Source organism: Choloepus didactylus, chromosome 8 (genome assembly GCF_015220235.1).
Source record: "Choloepus didactylus isolate mChoDid1 chromosome 8, mChoDid1.pri, whole genome shotgun sequence".
Classification (NCBI taxonomy): Eukaryota; Metazoa; Chordata; class Mammalia; order Pilosa; family Megalonychidae; genus Choloepus; species Choloepus didactylus.
The window spans coordinates 133,180,331-133,201,003 of record NC_051314.1 but is presented as its reverse complement, the minus strand read 5'-3'; the positions used below and the strand labels follow the sequence as shown (position 1 = coordinate 133,201,003).

The 20,673-nt window shown below is 42.2% G+C and overlaps 1 protein-coding gene and 1 long non-coding RNA gene across 7 annotated transcripts in view; one reads left to right on the top strand and one right to left on the bottom strand.

Moving 5' to 3' along the window:
* The window catches only part of BID (BH3 interacting domain death agonist), a 79,198-nt gene extending 58,715 nt beyond the window's left edge, over positions 1-20,483 (top strand). For all 6 annotated transcript variants that reach the window (XM_037848026.1, XM_037848025.1, XM_037848027.1 and 3 more), the window contains 4 exons: positions 737-953; positions 4,656-4,795; positions 6,114-6,326; positions 14,648-20,483. In XM_037848026.1, the coding sequence (XP_037703954.1) occupies positions 737-953; positions 4,656-4,795; positions 6,114-6,326; positions 14,648-14,659 (582 nt within the window). In that variant the 3' untranslated portion in view covers positions 14,660-20,483. The remainder of the gene's footprint in view (positions 1-736; positions 954-4,655; positions 4,796-6,113; positions 6,327-14,647) is intronic.
* LOC119543269 lies at positions 247-6,916 on the bottom strand. Its single transcript, XR_005218555.1, has 4 exons — positions 5,209-6,916; positions 4,377-4,968; positions 2,680-2,793; positions 247-931 (listed from the first exon to the last, which is right to left on the bottom strand). It is a non-coding gene; the product is annotated as an uncharacterized LOC119543269 (long non-coding RNA).
* Positions 20,484-20,673: the final 190 nt, after the last annotated feature.

Genomic DNA, 20,673 nt, shown 5'->3' with positions numbered 1-20,673 from the left:
TACAAGTACTCACTTTTGTTTGCCAAGAACACCCCGTCAGTGTACCTGAAATGTCCCTCCCTACTCCACAGCAGGATGCTGAGATGAGCCCCCCTGCAAGTGCTGTTCCTGGGGATGGGGAGGTTAAGGGGCCTTAGGGCCCAGCAGCCCCTTCATATTAGAGCAGGTATCACCCTTTAGGGTGGAACAAATACATCTGAAGTAAACCAGCTCCACCCAACAGCAAGCATTCAGATTCTATCCATGGTCACCACTACCCAGTATTTATTGAAAATCTGCTGTTTGTACAGGACCAATCTGGCCAAACAAAAAAGAATGGAAAAGAAAGCTTTTAATTACTAGAACCATAGCCAGTAAAGGTGGCCTCAAGTTGTTGAAGGGTATGTGGGACTTCGTAAAAATTATGTAGATAAGTAAAGGGTACCTCAATAATGTTACTTCCTAAAACAGTTTGTGGAGCTTCTTATCCTGATAGGAAGCCCACCCACCGCAGAACTGGAGCTTTCTCTTTGGAGTCTGGGGTTGTCGTTGTTCAAAGTGGTGCAGGGTTCTCCTCTGCCCACAAGATGAGATCTCTTGCAGGAGCTCTTGTGCACACAGGGCAATTCAGAACCTCAGGCCAGTGAGGCTACCACAGGCCAGACTAGATCCCGGAGTCCTGCCAGCTCAGGTGTGGGAAAGGTCTCTGGCTTTGGACCAGGTTTCCATACATCTCTGTGACTCTTCTTCATTCCAGGTCACCAATGGTGCCAGCCTCCAGGATGAGTACATCACAGACTTGCTGGTGTTTGGGTTCCTCCAAAACTGCCCCAACTGTAACTTCCACAAAGAGCTGGAGTTGTTGGGCCATGAACTTCCCACGCAGGCTCACTTGTGGGAATACCACGACGATGAGCTGCAGACAGATGGCAACCGATCCAGCTACTTCCACCTGGAAGAAAGAAGGGTGGCAGGTCAGCATCTGGATCAGCCTCCTCTGCCCCATATCTGGGCTTTGCTTTCACTGGTAACATTTAGGGAAGCTTGGGGCTGGAAGGGACCTTAGGATTCTTTAGGCTTAGTCTCTATCTCTGCAGTTTCATTTGTGTCTGTGGTGGTTTGGTCTGTACTTGATTCCCTCCAGTGGTGTTGAACTCTTTATCTACTATTTTGATGACTCTTAGAAAGTTCTTCCCTTCTGGTGAGCCAATCTCTCTCCATGTGCTGATGGTCCTGATTCTACAGTCTGGTCTAATTTGAACAGTAACATACAATTCTGACGTAACCAAAGTTTGGGAACCACTGATCTAGATTATATAAACCAATGGTTCTCAAATTTAGGATAATATAATTGCAGGAACCTGAGGGAGCTTTAAAAAAAAAATACTGGTGCCAAGGTCCCACCCCACAGGTTGACTTGGTCTGGGGTATGCCCAAGTCTGAGAAAAGCTCCATCAGTGATTGTGCTAACACAGTCCCATCCCACCTTGACCAGGCCTAACTGAATGTCCAATCAGTTGAAATCCTTTTGGTTTCTTTATGATAATCTTTGCATCAGTATAATGCCTTACACTTTTACTTTCATATATATTATGACTTGATTATCTATAAGATAACTAGAGCATTAAAATATTCTGAACTTCATTTCCAGATGAGAAACTGAGGCCCAGAGAAGGGTAAATGATTTGCCCCAAATGTCAGGTTAGTGGGCACTGCAGAGCTGGACAAGGAGCCAGGACTTAGAGTCATGCTGCTGGTCCTGCAGGGTGGGGCTGCAGTTGCATCAGTTTGCTGACTTCCTTTACCCTTTCCTGATCGTAGTCCCTGAGCTCTACTCCCAACCTCTCTTTTAACTCCCTTCTGCCACCAGTTACTCCCAACCTCTCTTTTAACTCCCTTCTGCCACCAGTGCTGCCACCACAGACAGAGGCTGTCCTGAGCGAAGGCTGAGGGAGCAGACTGGGGAGCCACTTGAGCTTCTGCCACTCCTAGATCTGGCCCTAGAACAGTGTGACTCAGCGATATGCACACTGGGATTATGTAAGGAGCTTTCTCAGAAGGCACAGGCTCTGGACTCTACTCCAGGTGCCTTAGCCAGAATGTCCTAAGTGGGAGACTCCCCAGGTTTTTCTGATTGGAATCACTGCCCTAAAAGCCTAGGGTGACTGAGGCCTCAGGTGGATCCAGGCCTGATGAGCTACCCTGGATTGTCCTGGCAGGGAAGGCTGCACTGCCCTCTGGTGGTGCTGGGGGAGACAAACAGCCCATCCAGCCTGTTGACCTCCAGCCCTGCCTTAAATGGGGTGGGTGGGGATGGGTCCATGGCTCCCTGATAGATAAGGTATGCCAAAAAAATTTTCTTTGCCTTAGAATCTTGCTAGTATTGTCTCTGGCCAGTCCTAAACTGGAACAAGCACCTGACACTGTGTGCTCCCTTTGGAAAGGTTTAAGAGGGGTGGGAGGCAGTAATTAATGGCTTTGCCATCAGAGGCTGCGGTTGAAGCATACACAGCCTGAGGCTTAGGTGCGCAGAGGCTGCCCCCTGTGCTGCTCTCCCACTCTTCTCCACATTCTCCCTTGCTCTTACACTGCAAAGCCTGGCCATGAACCAAGTGGCATTTGCAAAAGTGATTCTGGAGCTGTACACTTAACACCCCCCACCCCACCCCCCAGTAGAAAGGAGGCATGCAGGCTGAGTACCTGGAAGCAAAGGGCAGAACAGAGGCTCCTGGCACCTCGATTTCATTGAGTTCCTTCATTCAGCTGGACACAGACGAATCAGACATGAATGCTGATGCCTCTGAGCATCCCCAGCTAGAAGGGGAGAGAAGAATGTGCATGAGTAATTGAAAAAGGTAGTAAGGCTTAGGAAATCCATGAGGTGCAGATTCTGGACTGTAGGGGCTAGAAAAGGTGGCTTTTTGCTATGTGGGGAATCAGAAGGTTCATGGATGCAACTGCAATTGAGCTGGGCCCTGAAGGATGGGTACAGTTTGGCTCTTTGGAAATTGGGAGAAGGGAATGGTAGTAGCTTAAGGAAAATTCAAAAGATAGGAAAGCCCAGAGCCCTTAAAAGGCCGAGTGAATAGTTAAGTTTGGTTAGAACATCTGTTAGGGCATAGTGGCAGATGAGAGCAAAAGTCATGGGTCATGACTCATCACTTAAGCAGAGGTGAGCATTGGAAAGGTTTTGAAGTGAAGTGTCCATAAGTAGAAGCATCATGGCCAGGATAGAATGCAACAGATGAGTTGCCTAGGGCACCATATTTAAGATGCCCCCTTACATCTTGCGCATGGGCTCATTGCTTGCCTTGCCCTAGTCCCAGCTCTGAGAAGTGTGTTGTGGAGAGTGAAGAATGATTCTGGAGGGCAGGAAGAATGGGTTTAGGATATTATTGTAATGAGAGGTGATGGTGGAGGGCCCACACCCAGGTGGTGGCAGTGCAACAGATGGGGAGGTAGGTGTATCCACCCTGTAAGGTGGGACTTGTAGTTGATTAAGAGTGGCTGCCAAGGCTAAGGTAAGGATGAGGTTTCCATCCTAGGTGAATAAGCCAGAGGAGAGTTGCAAGCATGGAAAAAATATCCGACTTAATGGGAGAAATAAAAATAGCTGGTATTTATTGAATGCTTAGTAGGAGCTAGGTACTGGGCTTATTCAAATATTCATTTCCTCATTCACTCATATAATTGTTTGTTGAGCCCCTACTGTGTGGGCGTGGTTTTAGGTGCTGGGTGTTTGGTAGTGAACAAAACAGACTCAAGAATCATGACCTTTGTGAAGCTCACATTTTGGCAGAGAAATCAGCCAAGTAACATAAATTGGTAAAATCTATTGTGTTCTGTGGTAGCTAGTGCCAGGGGAGCATAAGGAGACAGAGGCAAGAGGAAGCCTGGCTCTGGGAGGGTGGGGATTCATTTGAGACAGGGGGTACAGCAAAGGCCTCCCCAAGAGTGTGGCTGAAAATCAAGTGTGAGGAGGGGCAAAGGCATCCAGGTTAAAGGACCAAGTGGGGACACCAGTGTGGTGGGACAAGGGGGATTAGGGCACAAGAGGAAGAGTTCCATTGTGAGGTGGGGGCAGATTAGATGGGGCCTTCTGGGTCATAGTGAAGACTTGGGTTGTTCTGAGAGAGATGGGGTTGGGGAAGGCGTGACCTCCACCACCATCCTGTGAGGAAGATGGGGGAGGAAGGTTCAAGGTCCCCTGGCTGGGAAGGGTGGAAGTGGGCTCAAATGTGATCTGACTGCAGGGCCTCGGTCCTTGGTCCTCACACAGCCAAGGCCAACACCTGACCCTGGATATTGGGGTCTGGAGCTAGCAGCAGTACAGGCTGCCCACCACCAGATTCATGCCTCTGGTACCCTCAACAGTGAATGCCCCTAGCCTCACTTACCTTCCTGTGGGCTTCTTGAGTCTGTTTTCTGTTCACTCAGGTCATTCTCCCTGCTCCTGCTCCCTGAACTGCTGGTCCCCAAGTCTTCACCCCAGGGCTCTCAAGAGAGTGGGGCAAATGCTCAGCAGGACTTCCATGGCTGCTGTGGGGCAGGAAAGGGGTTTGTTCTGAAGCAGACTCCTTTCCTTTTTCTGGGGTGGGGTAGAGTGGAGTAAGGTTGTTGACAAGGCCATTGTCTGAGTCCGCTTTGTCTCTCCTGCCCCCTGCCTGAACATTCAGATTCTGGACATCAAGAGGAAATCATCCAGAACATTGCCAGGCATCTTGCTGAAATAGGGGACAGGATGGACAGCAGCATCCACCCAGGACTGGTGAATGACCTGGCCCGGCAGTTCATGAACATGAACCTGTCAGAAGAGGTAGGTGAGGGGAGAAGGCTCTCTCGTGCCTCTTCTGGAGTAGATGGGAAGTGTGAGGATTTTCCCAACTGTCAGTTCAACAGCAAGTTCTGTCCTCTGCCTCTGGCCAGGCGGACCAGGGTCTGGTGAAGTGACTCCATTCATGATGGCCAGGTCTGGGGCTCAGTGGTCTTCTACAAAAGAATTGGAAATCAAGTCAGCGCAGGGTTCAGTGTCTTTCAGAAGAATAAATTTACATGTAGGAACCCCCAACCTTAAGTCAGAGTCAGGAGTTCAGGGGTAAAATCCTGAAATGATGGTTAGCAAAATATATATGACTCTTCCAGAATATGACTCTTCCAGAAATAAACTTTATTCTTTTTTCAGTTTTAGGGGGTTTTATAAAGATGCCAATAGAGAACTCTGTCACTTACCCAGGTGTGACAAGAAAAGCAAAATTTTAGCCAGCTGCTCAGGCTTCACGGTTGTCAATCTCTGTACAAATATTTACTGAACTTCCACCATCTTCTTGGTACTGTGGGGGATGCAAAGAGAAGTCCAAAGCATAGTGGCCTTCCTGAAGACAGTGAGAGAACTCAATACCCTAAGTCTGTCAAATAAATGCCTGTAGAGGAGTGGCTCCGTTTTGTTTTAAATGCAGATGCCCCTCACCACCTATAAATTTATTCATCTTTAAAGTTCAGCCAGGTCAAATCTGTCCTCCAGGAAGGCTTGCCCCATTCTCGGGATATCTCCTTATCTCACGTTCTGTAGCAGCTGTCATAGAATATGTAAGCCTCCAGTTGTGTTCTGCCGTGGGACCTCTCCCACACTGTTAACTTCTCTTATTTGATTTTGCATGAGAGTAGATGAGCTTGAAGGTCCTTTCAAGTCCTAAGGGCCATGGTCTGCCTATCCTATGTAAGCGGGAATGTAACACTCAGCCCCCTTATCTCCCTCCCTTCAGTAGGTCTGCACCAGGAAGAAGGACGTAAGACATCATAGGTAATTAACTCTCCTAGATTTTTAAGTGCCTTCGGGACAGGCATGACTTAAGCGTCTTGTATTCCATTAGCATTGTATAAGGGGCACATGGTACTCCGTAAACATGCATTTGGTCACTCCAGGGAGTGACCCCAGTCTTTCCTTTCCATTTCCCCTAGAATGAAATTGTTTATCACTCCATCTGCCCAACCTCCGTAACTACTCTCTCTGAAAGGGAAGCATGCTTCTTCACACTTGTCATTGGGGGGCTGTTTGGGACCATTCTTCCTTTATGAGGAAAAAGAATGTTAGTAAACTAGGTTCCATGGGGTCCTTCTGGTTTTATCCTGCACAGGACAGAAGGAATTACCTGGCTGCTGCCCTGGGTCAGATGATGCGGACTTACCCTTGGGACATGGAAGAGGAGAAGGCCATGCTGCTGCTGGCCATGCTATTGGTCAAGAAGGTGGCTGATCACACACCATCCTTACTCCGTGATGTCTTTCGCACTACTGTGAACTTTATCAACCAGAACCTGTTCACCTATGTGAGGAACCTAACCAGAAATGTAAGACCCTAAGCTCTCATCAAGTCCTCTCTGTTCTCCCTCTAAGGTCTAGAGACCCAGCAATGGCTTTCATCGTTTGTCTCCCTTACTCTGGGAACCAAGCCACAAGAAGGCTGCTACAAACCTTCTTCCTGCTCAGGAACAATAGCTTGGTTTTGCTTTCATGAGCAAGAAAGTTATGTAGTAGAAGGTGATGCTGAACACTCCTTTTGAGCTTTATCAGCTTTATTTATTTATGTATTTATTTTAAAATACTTCCAAACTTACAGGACAATTACAAAAACAATGCAAACCCCATTCAGAAAACTTCAGTGTACTTCTACCAGACACCCCAGATGCCAAGACCCACCAATTTTAACTTTGCCATAACATTCTATTTTATCTATATATTGGTTTATTTATCAATCCATTTTCTGAACACTTGAATATAGACTGTATACCTCAAGCTCCTTCAACGCTCAATTCTGCCATGTACATTTCCTAAGAACAAGGATGTTCACTGTATCTACCTTGAGTGCAGTTATCAAGTTCAAAAATTTAACATTAAACTTACAGTCTATATTCCAATTTTTTCTTATGTCCCAGTAATGTGCCTTTGAGCCTTTTCTTCTCCCTTGCTAGATCCCATCCAGGGTCATGTATTGTATTTAATTGTTAGTTTCCTCAGTTGCTCTTGTTTTGTCAATTGTGGTAACATATGTACAACCCAAACTTCCCCATCTCAACCATTCCCAAGCATTCCATTCAGTGGAATTAATAACATTCACGGTATTGTGGTGCCCTCACCACCTCCCATTATTAAAAATTTCCCATCTCCCCAGACAGAAACACTTACACCCATTATGCATTGGCTCCCCATTCCCCGTCCCCTGTCCCTGGCAAGCAGTACTCTTAATTTCAGTCTTTGAGCTTGCATATTCTCTGATATTTTCTTTGTAGTTACTATGGGGCTTAAATTTAACATCCTAAATCTATAACAAGTTTTGTTTGCTTTGATACCAACTTAACTTCAATAGTGTATACAAACTATATTCCTATATCCTTCCACACCCTTTTTGTAGTTCACACAAATTACATGTTTATAAATTTTAAGTCCAAAACCACTGATTTCTCATTGCATTTGTTTGTTTCTTTTTTTAAAACAGTTTAATCCATCGCTTCAAAAAGAAAAACCTCATACCCCTTCCCCTTATACCTCCCTGTTACTAACATTTAGCATTGGGGTGGTTCCTTTATTTCAACTGATGGAAGATTATTATAATATTACTGTTAACTGTAGTTTATAGTTTGCATTAGGTATATTTTTCCCATATACCACCCTATACCTTGTAGTAGTGGCCTACATTTGTTCCAGTTCATGGAAGAACAGTCTTATATTCCTACTATTCTACCTTCATCCACAACAGTATACAGTCCCATGTTTCAATCCCTAGCTTTCGTTCTAGTGACATACACAACCCTAAACTTCCACTTTCAACCACAATCACACACATGATTCAGCGCTGTTAATTATACCCCCAATAAAGTGCTACCATCACCTCTATACATTTCCAAATATTTACAATTAACCTTATTAAAAGTTCTGCACATATTAAGCATCAGTTTCCCATTCTCTGCCCTCATTCTTCTAGTGACCTGTGTTCTACATATTAACTCCATGAGTTTGCTCATTACATTTAGTTCCTATTTGTGTCTGGCTTATTTCACTCAACTTAATGTCCTCAAGGTTCATCCATGTTGTCGCATCCCTCAGGACTTCATTGCTTCTTACAGCTGAATACTCCATTGCATGTATATACCACATTTTGTTTATACATTCATCAGTGGACGAACACTTGGATTGTTTCCATCCTTTGGCAATTGTGAATAATGCTACTGTGAACATCAATGTGCAAAGGTCTGTTCACATCCCAGCTTTCAGTTCTGAGAATATACCTACTAGCAGGATTGACAGATCATAAGACAGTTCTGTACTTAGCTTCTTGAGAAACTGCCGAACTGTCTTCCACAGTGGCTATACCATATTACATTCCCACCGGCAGTGAATAAGTGTTCCTATTTCTCCACGTCTCTCCACACGTGTTTTCCTGTTTGTTTTTAATAGCATCCATTCTAGTAAATTTGAAATGATAACTCATTGTGGTTTTGATTTGCATTTCCCTAATAGCTAGTGATGTTGAGCATCTTTTCATGTGCTTTTTAGCCATTCTTATTTCCTCTTTGGAAAAATGTCTATTTAAGTCTTTTGCCAATTTTTAAATTGGGTTGTTTGTCTTTTTATTGTTGTGTTGCAGGATTTCTTTATACATTAAACCCTTATCAGATATGTGGTTTATTGAGTAGGCTGCCTTTTCATCTCTTTGACAAATACTTTGAAGTAAAAGTCTTCAGTGTTGAGGAAGTCCCATTTATCTATTTTGTCTTGTGTTGCTTGTGCTTTGGATGTCAAGTCCAAGAAACCACCACCTGTCACAAGATCTTGGAAATGCCTCCCTACATATTCTTCTAGGAGTTTTATGGTCCTGGTTCTTATATTTAGCTCTTTGATCCATTTTGAATTAATTTGTGTATAGGGTATGAGTTAGGGGTCCTCTTTCATTCTTTTGGATATGGTTCTTCTAGCATCATTTGTTGAAGAGACTGTTCTGTCCCAATAGAGTGGACTTGTCAAAAATCAGTTAACCATAAATGTTTGGGTCTATTTCTGAACTCTCAATTAGGTTCCACTGATCTGTATTGTCTGTATTTATACCAGTGCCATGCTGTTTTGACCACTGTAGCTTTGTAATATGCTTTAAAGTCAGGAAGTGCAATTTCGTTTTTCTTTTTCAAGATGTTTTTTGCTATTTGGAGCTCCACTCCCTTCCAAATAAATTTGATAAGTGGCTTTTCCATTTCTTCAAGGTGGGTCATTGGAATTTTTGTTGGAATTGTGTTGATTCTGTAAATTAATCTGGGTAGAATTGACATCTTAGTGATATTTAGTCTTCCAATCCATGAACACAGAATGTCATTTATTTAGGTCTTCTTTGATTTCTTATAGCAATGTTTTGTAGTTTTCTGAATGCAGGTCCTTTATATCCTTGGTTAAATTTATTCCAAGATATTTGATTTTGTTAGTTGCTAATGTAAATGGAATTTTCTTGAGTTCCTTCTCAGATTGCTCATTACAAGTGTAGAGAAACAATACTGATTTTGGCATGTCGATCTTGTATCCTGCCACTCCGCTGAACTCCTTTATTAGGTCTAGTAGCTTTGCTGTAGATTTTTGGGGACTTTCTAGGTATAAGATTATATCAGCTGTAAAGAGTGAAAGTTTTACTTCTCTCTTTCTGATTTGGATGCCTTTTATTTCTTTTTCTTCTTGGATATAGAATTCTTAGCTGGCAGTTTTTCTCTTTCAGTATCTTAAATATATCTAACCACTGTCTTCTTTCCTCCATGGTTTCTGATGAGAAATCAGTACTTAGTTTTATTGCACATCCCTTGCGTGTGATGGATCGCTTTTCTCTTGTCGCTTTCAGAATTCTCTAAGTCTGATTAGCATATGCCTTGGAATAGGTCTTTTCAGATTTACTGTTTGCAGTACATTGATATGTTTTAGTCTTTCCTAAGAGTTGATACTTCTTGGCCATTATTTCCTCAAATACTATTTTTCCTTCTCTTCTCTTTCTGGGACACCCATAATGCATACATTTATGCATCTGTGCTGTCATGCAATTCTCGAGACCCTGCTCAATTTTTTCAGTTCTTTTCTGTTTGTTCAATTTCAGATAAGACATCTTCTGTCTCACTGAACCCTTCTTCTGCCAGTTCAGATCTGCTGTTGTATGTCTCTAGCCTATTTTAATCTCATCTATTGTGCCTTTCATTTACATAAGTTATTTTTCTTTGCATGTTTTCAAATTCTTCTTTGTGCTCATCCAGTATGCATTATCTCTTTAGCCATGTTTTCTTTTATCTCCTTGAATTGTTTTACAAGATTTGTTTGAACATTTTTGATTTGTTGTTCCAAATTCTGTGTCTCCTCTGGCTTTTTAATTTGTTCCTTTCTCTGGGCATCTGATTATCTTCATGAGATTATTCTGGTTAGTTCCTCTCTCTTGGTAGGATTTTGTTGTTGAATGGGTTGTGTTAAGGTTCTTCTTTGACACTTTGTTCGTCTATTTCCCAGGGAGACAGGGCCAGGGACCCATGCTGGGGGTGCAGACCAGTTCCAAAGAGTTCTGGGAAGATAGTGAATAAAGTCCCCCAAAAGCCTTTTCTTCAGATCCCCAAGGCTGTACTTTTCTGTCCTGCCTGGCAGATGGTGCTCTTCATCAAGCAGCCTTTTTGATGGCTCCCCAAAGGTATGCTTTCCTGGACTGCCCAGCAAATGGCACTCTTTGGCAACCTATTCACCACAGCCCTAAAAAGGCAGGGGTATTTTTAGCCCTCTGTCAACTCCACCTCTGATATGGGGCAAAACAATGGTGTAGTGGTGGTTGTCTGGAGTGGGACTCAGCAGCCTAAATTCACTGCTGGATCAGTACTGGGCTGATCTGAAGCTGCTTGCCTCGAGGGTGAGGCATGGGCACCAGGGGCTGCAGCCAAGTGAGTTACTCCCGGTTTTTCACCACGGTTTCTCAGTATCTTCATCCCGCTCTCTCCCGGATGATGTACAGTATTCTTCTGGTCTCCAGAGCTCCAAAACAGTTGTTTCCAACAATTTCTCCCTTACCACTAGCTGTTTTCGTAATAAGAGTGAGCCTTGCAACTCCCTATTCCACCCTTTTCCCACAAGTCTGTCTCATTACATTCTATGCATTTGTCTTTTAGATCCTGTAGGAAGTAAAAAGTGGAGTTACAAATCAAAAATACAATTGTACTGGTATTTACGTTTACCTATTTTGTCACCCTCACTGGAGATCTTTATTTTTTCATGCAGCTTCCATATATTATCTGTTGTCCTCTCCTTTCAACCTGCAGAATTCTCTTTAGCATTTAGTGGTAATGAACTCCCTCAGCTTTTGTTTATCTAGGAATGTCTTTATCTCGCCCTCATTTTTTGAGAGTTCTGCTGGATATAGAACTCTTGGTTGGCAATTTTTTGCTTTCAGTGCTTTAAATTTATCTTCTCACTGCTTTCTTGCCTCGATGGTTTCTGAAGAGAAATCAGCACTTAATTTTATTGAGGCTGCCTTGTATGTGACATGTTCTTTCTCTCTGTAGCTTTCAGACTTCTCTTTCTTTGGCATTCAACAGTTTGATTATAAAATGCTGCAGCATGGGCCTATTTGGATTTATCCCGTTTGGAGTTCACTGAGCTTCCTGAATGCATATATTCATGTCTTTCATTAAATTTGGTAAGTTGTCAGCCATTATTTCTTTGAATATTCTCTCTGCCCCTTTTCTTTCTCCTTTTAGGACTCGCAAATGTGTATATTGATATGCTTGATGGTGTCCCATAGGTTCCTCAGGCTCTGGTCAGTTTTCTTCATTTTTCCTTCTTTCTGCTCCTCAGACTAGATGACTTCAATTGTCTTCAAGTTCACTGATTCTTCTGACAGCTTCTGCTCAATCTGCTATTGAACCTCTCTAGGGAATTAAAAAATTTTCTTATTGTGGTCATCAGCTCTATTTGGTACCTTTTTGTAATTTCCACCTCTCTAGTCGCATTCTCTTTGTGTTCATCTGTTTTCTGATTTCCTTGATGTTCTAGTTTGCTAATGCTGCCAGAATGCAAAACACCAGAAATGGATCGGCTTTTATAAAGGGGGTTTATTTGGTTAAACAGTTACAGTCTTAAGGCCATAAAGTGTCCATCAACAAAGGGTACCTTCACTGGAGGATGGCCAATGGTGTCCGGAAAACCTCTGTTAGCTGGGAAGGCACGTGGCTGGCGTCTGCTCCAAGGTCTGGTTTCAAAATGGCTTTCTCTCAGGATGTTCTTCTCTAGGCTGCAGCTCCTCTCCACAATGTCATTCTCAGTTGCTCTTGGGGTGTTTGTCCTCTTTTAGCTTCTCCGGAGCAAGAGTCTGCTTTCAATGGCTATCTTCAAACTGTCTCTCATCTGCAGCTACTCTCTCAGCTTCTGTGCATTCTTCAAAGTGTCCCTCTTGGCTGTAGCTCCTCTTCAAAATTTCATTCTCAGCTGCACTGAGTTCCTTCTGTTTGTCAGCTCATTTATATGGCTCCAGTGATTTAATGTAGACCCAACCTGAATGGGTGGGGTAACATCTCCATGGAAATTATCCAATCAGAGTCATCACCCACAGTTGGGTGGAGCACATCTCCACGGAAACAAAGAATTACAATCTAATCAACACTGATACATCTGCCCACACAAGATTACATCAAAGAAAATGGCGTTTTGGGGGACATAATACATTCAAACCAGCACACATCAGTTCTTTGTCCATGTTTTCCTTTAGCTCTTTGAGCATATTTAGGACCATTTTAAAAAAATTTTGTTTGTAATGTCCCAGGTCTGATCCTCCTCATTGATGGTTTCTAACGCTTTAATATTTTCCTTTGCCTGGGCCGTTGCTTCCTGTTTCTTTGTATGTTTTGTAACCTTTTGTGAAATCTGGACATGTTTATATTTTCATGTGTTATCACTGGAATTTGGACTCTGTGGTTTCTGTTCCTTAAGCTTGAATCTAGCTATTATCATGACTGAGTTTTCCTTGGTTCCCAGGAGCTAACAAATAAAGTTAAAGAAAAAGAGAAACCACCTTTTCTAGTCTTCACAGATTTACCCGTGCGAGTGCTCTCCTTCAGGGCTTATCCATACATTGCGTTTAGGTACCAGCTCCAGGGCCAAAGCATAGGTACTGTCATGATCCTTTCTGGGCATGTGTCTTTTCTTGGGCATGTGTATATGGCTCTAAGAATTCCCCCAGTTATACTGTTAGAATTTCCCACAGCCAGCAATCCCTTGCCCCAGAAGTACACCTCAATTCCTCGCCCACTGTGTTTTGGAGGAGCGCTCAGTGAGCTGCCTTCAACACGCAGGGCAAGTTCTAGGATTATGAATCCCTTAGGCCACCACCAGACAGATTAGGCCAGACATATATACATGCTTCCCAGTATGTGCGTGAGGGTTACCCTGCTCCCCCCACAACCAGAACCAGGGATCTGCACTGGGAGTATGGGCTGGCTCCATACTAGTGGGAGGTCCAGGGAGGGCCCAGCCAAGTATCACGAAATTCTACTGCTTTTAAATAGCCTGTTTCTTGACTCAGTGCTTACCTTGTTACTGCAGTCCTTCATCTGTTTTCTGGAGATGCTGTCGTCTTCTTCTGTGAGTTCCGGTTGTCCAAAGCTGCTTGCATGGACAAAGCCCTGAAGTGTCTCACTCCACCATCTTGAAACAACTTCATTTTTAAGTCATGCTAGTATGAGAGGGGAGGTGAAGGCTTACTTAATAAGTTGATTCTACATGGTACGGACATGTGGAATGTGAAAGGGGCTGAGGACCTGAGCCGCGCTTCATTGGTCTGCTCTCCAAAAATAATTTCCACTTTTGAAAACATGCTTGCCAAGGAAGGGGAAAGAGACCAAAAGGAATAGTCAGAAAGAGGAGGACGGGGAAACTACCTAAAATCTTCCCCAGAATATTCTATCCCATAAACAGGGTATTAAAAGTCACAGTTCTTCATGATGCTGCCCAAGAAGACAGGCCAGATAACTGTTATGCTTCAGTTTCACAGCCCCAAATAAAGTTAAGTGGCCACACTTTATTTGTAATTTGAAAACACTAGTAAAATGTTTGGGATTTTTATAACACATCAAAAGCATTACCCAGGCTTTGTTTGTTTTAAAGAAAATAGCTAGCCTCTTAGTATTTCCTTAGTATTCCCCATCTGCCATAGTCTTCAGTCATACAGGAGTTTTGAAACAGGAGAATGAATATAAACCTTACTCAGGTGTTAAATCTAGCTGCGTTGTTGGAAGGAGGTGAGACCTGAAAGAGTTCCTGAACAGCTTTCCCAACAGCCTTATAAAGGGGGACTAAGTGGGCAGGTTATCAGCAGAAATCTGTATTTATAGTTTACCAGATACTGGGGGCTGAAAAGAGTCTCAGTTCCTTCTGATCTGCTAAGATACCTCTGTGGCACCTTAAGTGATTCAGTAGATGTAAATAGCCAGGTCTCAGCACCTTGAAAGCCACTATTTACAGCTTTCCCCATGTAGCAAAAAGTTAAATCAGTGATGTAAGGATCACAGGCTCCAAACAATGTGGTTTGCACAAACGTCAGCTTCATTTCTGTTGACCACAGCACAATCCTGGTCTGTCAGTTTGGCTAATTCTAGCTGTTTCTCCTTTCTTGCTCTAGGAGAGGGAATGAATGGATGACTGCAAACACCTGATTTTTGCTTAAAACTTGATGTGGTGATAGCCGGATAGCTGCCTTCGATGGAGATGAAGCCACGCTCACTTAAACAAAGTTCTTAGAGAATTCAGGCACTAGATAATATTTATTTCTCAATAGTTTAAAAGATAATTTTTAAAGCTGGTAACCTATATAGAAATTTCTACATTAATATACTTGAAAGAAAATAACTTGCACATATTTGAATAGGTTTCATACCATCTCCCAAATCTATCTATACATTGTGCCTTTATCTTAGGTCAGCTGTACAGGTTCCCACTTAAAAATTAAATTTAAAAACAGGTGGCAAGGCAGAAGACCAAAACATACTTAATGTTTTTGTTTGTTTGTTTTAAAAAAATCTTTACCATTTATTAAAGCACAGCCTTGAGGCATGGTCTTACAGCCAGCAATAACCTGTTTGAAGAGAGCAAGGACTGGAGAAGAAATGCACAGAGCCCTGACAAATGAAAACTTCAAAATAGAGGACACCTTAATACTAAGGAAGTGATCTTCCTGTTTAAGAACCAAATGGCACAAGAGGTTCTGGACTACGTTGCTGTTCTCACACAGCAGAAAAATCAGGCCTCAATACATATAGGCCTTTGATTTTTTCCACTTGATTCCCTTTTATCTGAGTTAGGAGGAACCACAGGCAACTGGAAGGGGTGTGATTTCAGGGCCCTTGTCAACCACTATTTCCAAAACCAGGTAACTAAATGTACTTTTTTCCTTTGTAAGAAGCAGCAGAAAACTCTAAGAATTTTAAGCTGTTGGGATACCAGAAGTTACTGCCTATGGTAGGGTGTCTATAAAATAGTCTTCTAATTTCAATTTCCAGTCATACCTCTCAGCTTATCCAGGCCTAAGAAGCTGCATGTGGAGAAAACAGGTTTCTGGGCAGACAAGATGAAAGGGCAGTTAGACTTGTTAAAATTCAGCAGTTTGAGGTGGTTGCCTTCTCTAGGGACACAGTCAGAATACAGGTAACAGCAAAAGCAAATCACTTAGGTAGCACCAAAATGTACAAACAGAAGCTCTAGGTTTAGCAACAATACAGCGCTGGTTTGCTGCCTGGCTATCAGCTGTTTCCTAGGATGCAGTTTTACAAGTATGACAATGGGTGCTGGATCCATCTCCCACATGCCCCTTTTTGCTCTATCTTGGCCACAGTTGCAGCTCTTCTTATTGTGAAGAATATGCTTTGGGGAAAGCATAGGAACAAGGATAATGACAGTACTAATAAATCATTTCCTGTTATCAAAATACATCTCTGTTCCTCGAGCATTAAATTCACCAGAGAGAAACTCTACATCATTCTTCAGTGAATGCATATCACACTAGGGCTGTGGCTCAATTGAATACATTCCTATGTAGTGTGAGGGCCATTTGGAAATAAATCTTTCAGTAATGTTATTGCAGTGAATATTTTGGAGTGAACGTAAAAAAAAAATTGATTCCTATCACAATGGCAACAAATTGAACCACATATACATACACACTCATACAAACATACATCAGTTACTAAGATTCTCACTAGGGGAAATGGTTTTCTTTCCAAAGGAGCAATTTAAATACAAGCAGTCGATTCTAAATATATGGAAAAAAGTTCTGGAACAGCAAATAACCCCAGATTAGCTCTCAGAATACCTTTAATCTTTCACAGCATCTTTACTTTCCAGTGTTTTTCTTAGATGGATACAGTATTAATGCAGTTTTTGGTTTATAATTTCTCAGACCAAGTCTAATATACTTTCTCAGTCCTTCAGCAAGACTGTCACCTGTTCTCCCCAGACAGCATTATAAAAAGACTGTAGCAAGTGCGTATGTTCCAGTCTTGAGCACATCCCAGCCACAGTGACTCAGGCATATACTGGAAGTTGGTGGATTTTGCATGGGTAACATATTCTTGTGGATAAAAATGAGACTGTCAAATTCAGAGAATGTGCTTTTCATTCTGTTTTTTAAATATGTGTGTTCTTTAAGCATGGAAATTCCTGGGCTAAAGATAAAAAGTATTTTCCAACAACTTCATTAGCTGTGCTGACCGGGAACTGGAATATGGAATGTTCTTTGGATGTTATGTTTTCTGAATCTGAAGTCAAAACCAAACAAATACATACTTTGAAGATTACAAGACTGATTATCTGAGACAATCCCTCCATATAAACAGAAAGATGAATCCATGGCTTATCTTCGAATTTCATTATATTACAACCTCCAAAATGTTCTCCCCAACACAGTACTTCTAACAGAAAGCACAGTTCATAGATTCGTATTTTGTTCCTTCTATGTTCCTTTACCCTGAAGAAAGCAGAGATTGGCCGAAAGGCAGGCACCAGGAGGGAAAAAGAGTCGTCAGAATAATCAATAGTCAATTCAGAACATCAGAGCTATAACAAGGTCTAACGGTATTTCATACAGCAAAAGGATATGTATGCTGCTTAAGTGAAATGTTTGCATTAATTACTGAAATTACCATTTAATTCCAATATTTTGAGGGGGTGAAAGCATGAGAATCAATAAACTAAACTCAGTTTATGAAGAGGGTAGGTAAGAGAGGCACTTAATCTGAAGGAATTAAGAAATGGAAGACTAAAATAGGAAAAATTCACATCTAGAAAAAATTAAGTTCTATCTTTTCCTTTGGTGATGGCCAAGGAACAATCTATATAATTCTCTTGCTAGAAATCAGGAAAAAATGAGTTATTCTAGACTGTATCAGGGACAACTGTACTTCAATTTCCTTTATTCCCTGGGAAGGAAGTATAAACTAGTAATCTTAAAATGTCAAACTTTTGTTTTAAATAGTACATTAATTAACCAATTTCTTCCCGTGGTGCAAAGAACACTCACTGCAATAAGCAAATCGCTATAAATCTTCCCCTTAGGAGAGCTGAGAACAGTGTAAGAATCATCTGGACATGCTGCGCCTTTTTAACTTATTACAAGACCTTGCAAATATCCCTGAGAACAATTCCAACCTGAGCTTATGCCGGGCTAGGGCTCTTTTATAGTGTAAACAAATAAGAAGGACCCTGATGGCTTTTAATTCACTACACATGGCAAGTCAGGTTGAGGTTAAATGGTCTGTAGAAAGAAAGGGAAGACAGATGTTACTGTTTTATTATCAAGCCCGTTTCCAACTTTGCCTGGAGCTTTCTTTGCGGGGTAACTACAGAATACTGCCTAAATTTCAAGGAGGCAGTATTCTATAGCCCAGGCTCCTGTTAACTACACCCGTACCCCACTACCATGCATGTACATGGACTGCATCTTTCCCTGGGAAGTTGTCTACTGAGCCAGTTGTGCATTGGCTGTACATGGTCAACTCTCCTGACAGAGTCAGGGACCTCTCTGAGTGTCCAAGGCCAAGCCGTGCCTGGAGATATCCCCATCCATTCCACATCCCCACCCCAGCCACAGGCCAGGGAGAGGGAGCAAAGGGAACAAACTAGGAAGAAGAGAAGAGAGAAAAGCAAGTGTCATGGTGCTGCCTCAGTTAGTATTTGGTGACGATCCTGTGTCAGGCTGCCTAATGCTGCTTACAAGCAAAAACACTGAACCTAACACACCAACCAGGAAAGCGAAGGGAAGATCTCTGCCAAGGACAACTAACTTGTGAACCATAAGGCATTCAATGTCTAATGAGCACACCTGGTATAAAAAGAAGTTGGGAACAGCCCCTGCCTTGGCTGGATGACAGGCTCACTACCCAGAGCCTTCACCAGCCACCTGGGGCCTTGGTACACACTGGAGAAGGCTCCTGTTGTTGCTGGTGGTACAATGCCACACCTGGGCACACAGCGGGGTGCAGGCCGACCGTCCACACCCAACTGCTCCTCACAGGCTGCCCTTGTAAGTAAACCAGTGGCACATCTGTTTGTAGTCCGCCTGCCAATACTGCCGTGCAGGGTCACCAAAATAACTGATAAAAACTGGAAAACACTAGACTTGGAGTCAGAAATATTCAAGTAATTAGCTTGCCTCTCATATGCTAGAAGACTGGAAAATTTACTAAACTCTCTCATGAGGGTTCCTCAATCTGTAAAATGGTAATGAGAGGAATATCAATAGCAATTAGAATTGTGAAAGTGAAATAAGATGTGAGAGCATTAGAAGAACCCCTGGCATATTGTAAATGCTCAACAAATATGTCCTAAAAATATAATTACACAGAAGTCTTAAGAAAAGGATATTCTAATATGGAAAAAATATGCCCCTAAACTCAGACCAATCCCAGTTGAACATTCTCAGTAATGAATGGCATTAACAGGAAGTTATCAATGCTCATGGAAGATCTTGTTCCTCTAGGGAAGTGGAAGTATTTTTCTGGCCTCAAGCATGTTGGTGAGTCTTTAAATGAGATAATGTCAGTGGATGAATTAGTCCACAGGCTGTAAGTTGTTTCTCTAAGTGATCTGATAGCCTACAGAACCTCACGTTCTCTGAAAGAGAAATTTGTGTGAAAAAACACAAGAAACTAAGAGAAAGGGAAGAGAGGGAAATAAAATTCTTACCCTTGATACCTTTCATTTCTAGAAAATATCTCTTCAAATAACTTGAGAAATACTATAGGTATGACATTTGTCCATATGTCATGCCTTTAGGGAAAAAAGGCAAGGAACAGACATTATTTTTATTTTATTGTAGAGGAAACTGGCACAAAGGCTGAGGAAATGAATCTCCACAGGAAATTCATTGCCAGCTGTGGATCAAGAAACCATGTCTCTGGCTCACTATCTATTCCCCTAGGATGAATCTAGGCAGTGGTTGCATTTGACATAGGAAGGGGGCAGAAATACAGCAAAGGAGATACCAAGGATGCCTTTGGGTAGGCCATGAGGAACCAGATGGTCAACAGTTGTGTTTCTTTATCTAGAAAGGTCTTCAGAAGGCAATGATGGTCACAAGAGCTCTGCTAAGGCACACTGGAGGTACTGACCGACTTCTGTGGGCCCAGAATTAACTTTAGGACAGAGAGGATGTATCGGCATTCTCTAATTCTGGTGTTTTTCTCAAGAAGCCTTCGCTAGCTTTTTACCAAGTGATCAGAAGTCATTACATTCAATGAAGCAGCTGAGAAGAGTTCTAGAGGACTTACTTTTCCTCAATAGTTCAAAGAATGAGGAATGACAGGATGAAATTCTTAATTCTGACACTGGAGTTCCATTAAACAAGTTTAATGGAACCTTCCCTTCACCTTACATTTAGATGTTATATAGTCAGGGGGTAAGAAGGAATAGCCTCCTACTACCAACCTCCAACCAAAAAAGGTGGGGTTTGAAAAACAATTTAAAAATACATAATAGCAAACAAACAAACAAAAAAAATAGGAGCTGCTGTAAGCTGCAGTCCTCGTTTGGGCGGTTCTCTGCCACTGCCAGAGGCGGAGGATAAGGACGTGGAGAAAGAATGAGAACGGTGGCATCCTACTACTCAAGAACCAAGGAAGATTCTAACTAGAGAAAGCCAACAGAAAAGAATATGTTTATTATTACCCAGAAAAATTCAATTGACCAAAATACTTTGGGTTAACATTTAACAGATGGGGAAATAAAGCAGCTGACAGTGTCATCAATATCACACTGCTTTCTTATTTCCTTTTGTGGAGAACACAGACCCAAATATCCTAAGCCTTAGATCTCCTTTCAGCAGCTCAGAAATGAACCTGCTCAGCACCTGCCAATGAATGGGTTTTGAAGATCCAGGGTTTAAAAGTGTTCAACACTGGAAGGAAAACATTTTAGTTTAAAAGGAAAAAAAAAAAAAAAAAAAGTCAAGATAACTCACCAGTTTTCTGTGCTCTTGACCATGCAAACACAAACATAGCAATTAAAATACACAATACTCCAACGAAGCTGTCAGAACCCATGGAGAAAAAAATCTCATTTTTTCCCCCAACCCAAGGTGCACCAAAACCCTTAAAACATCACTCCCAAAATGGGACACTTAACACTCAGAACATAAAGTTACATTGCATCATAAAA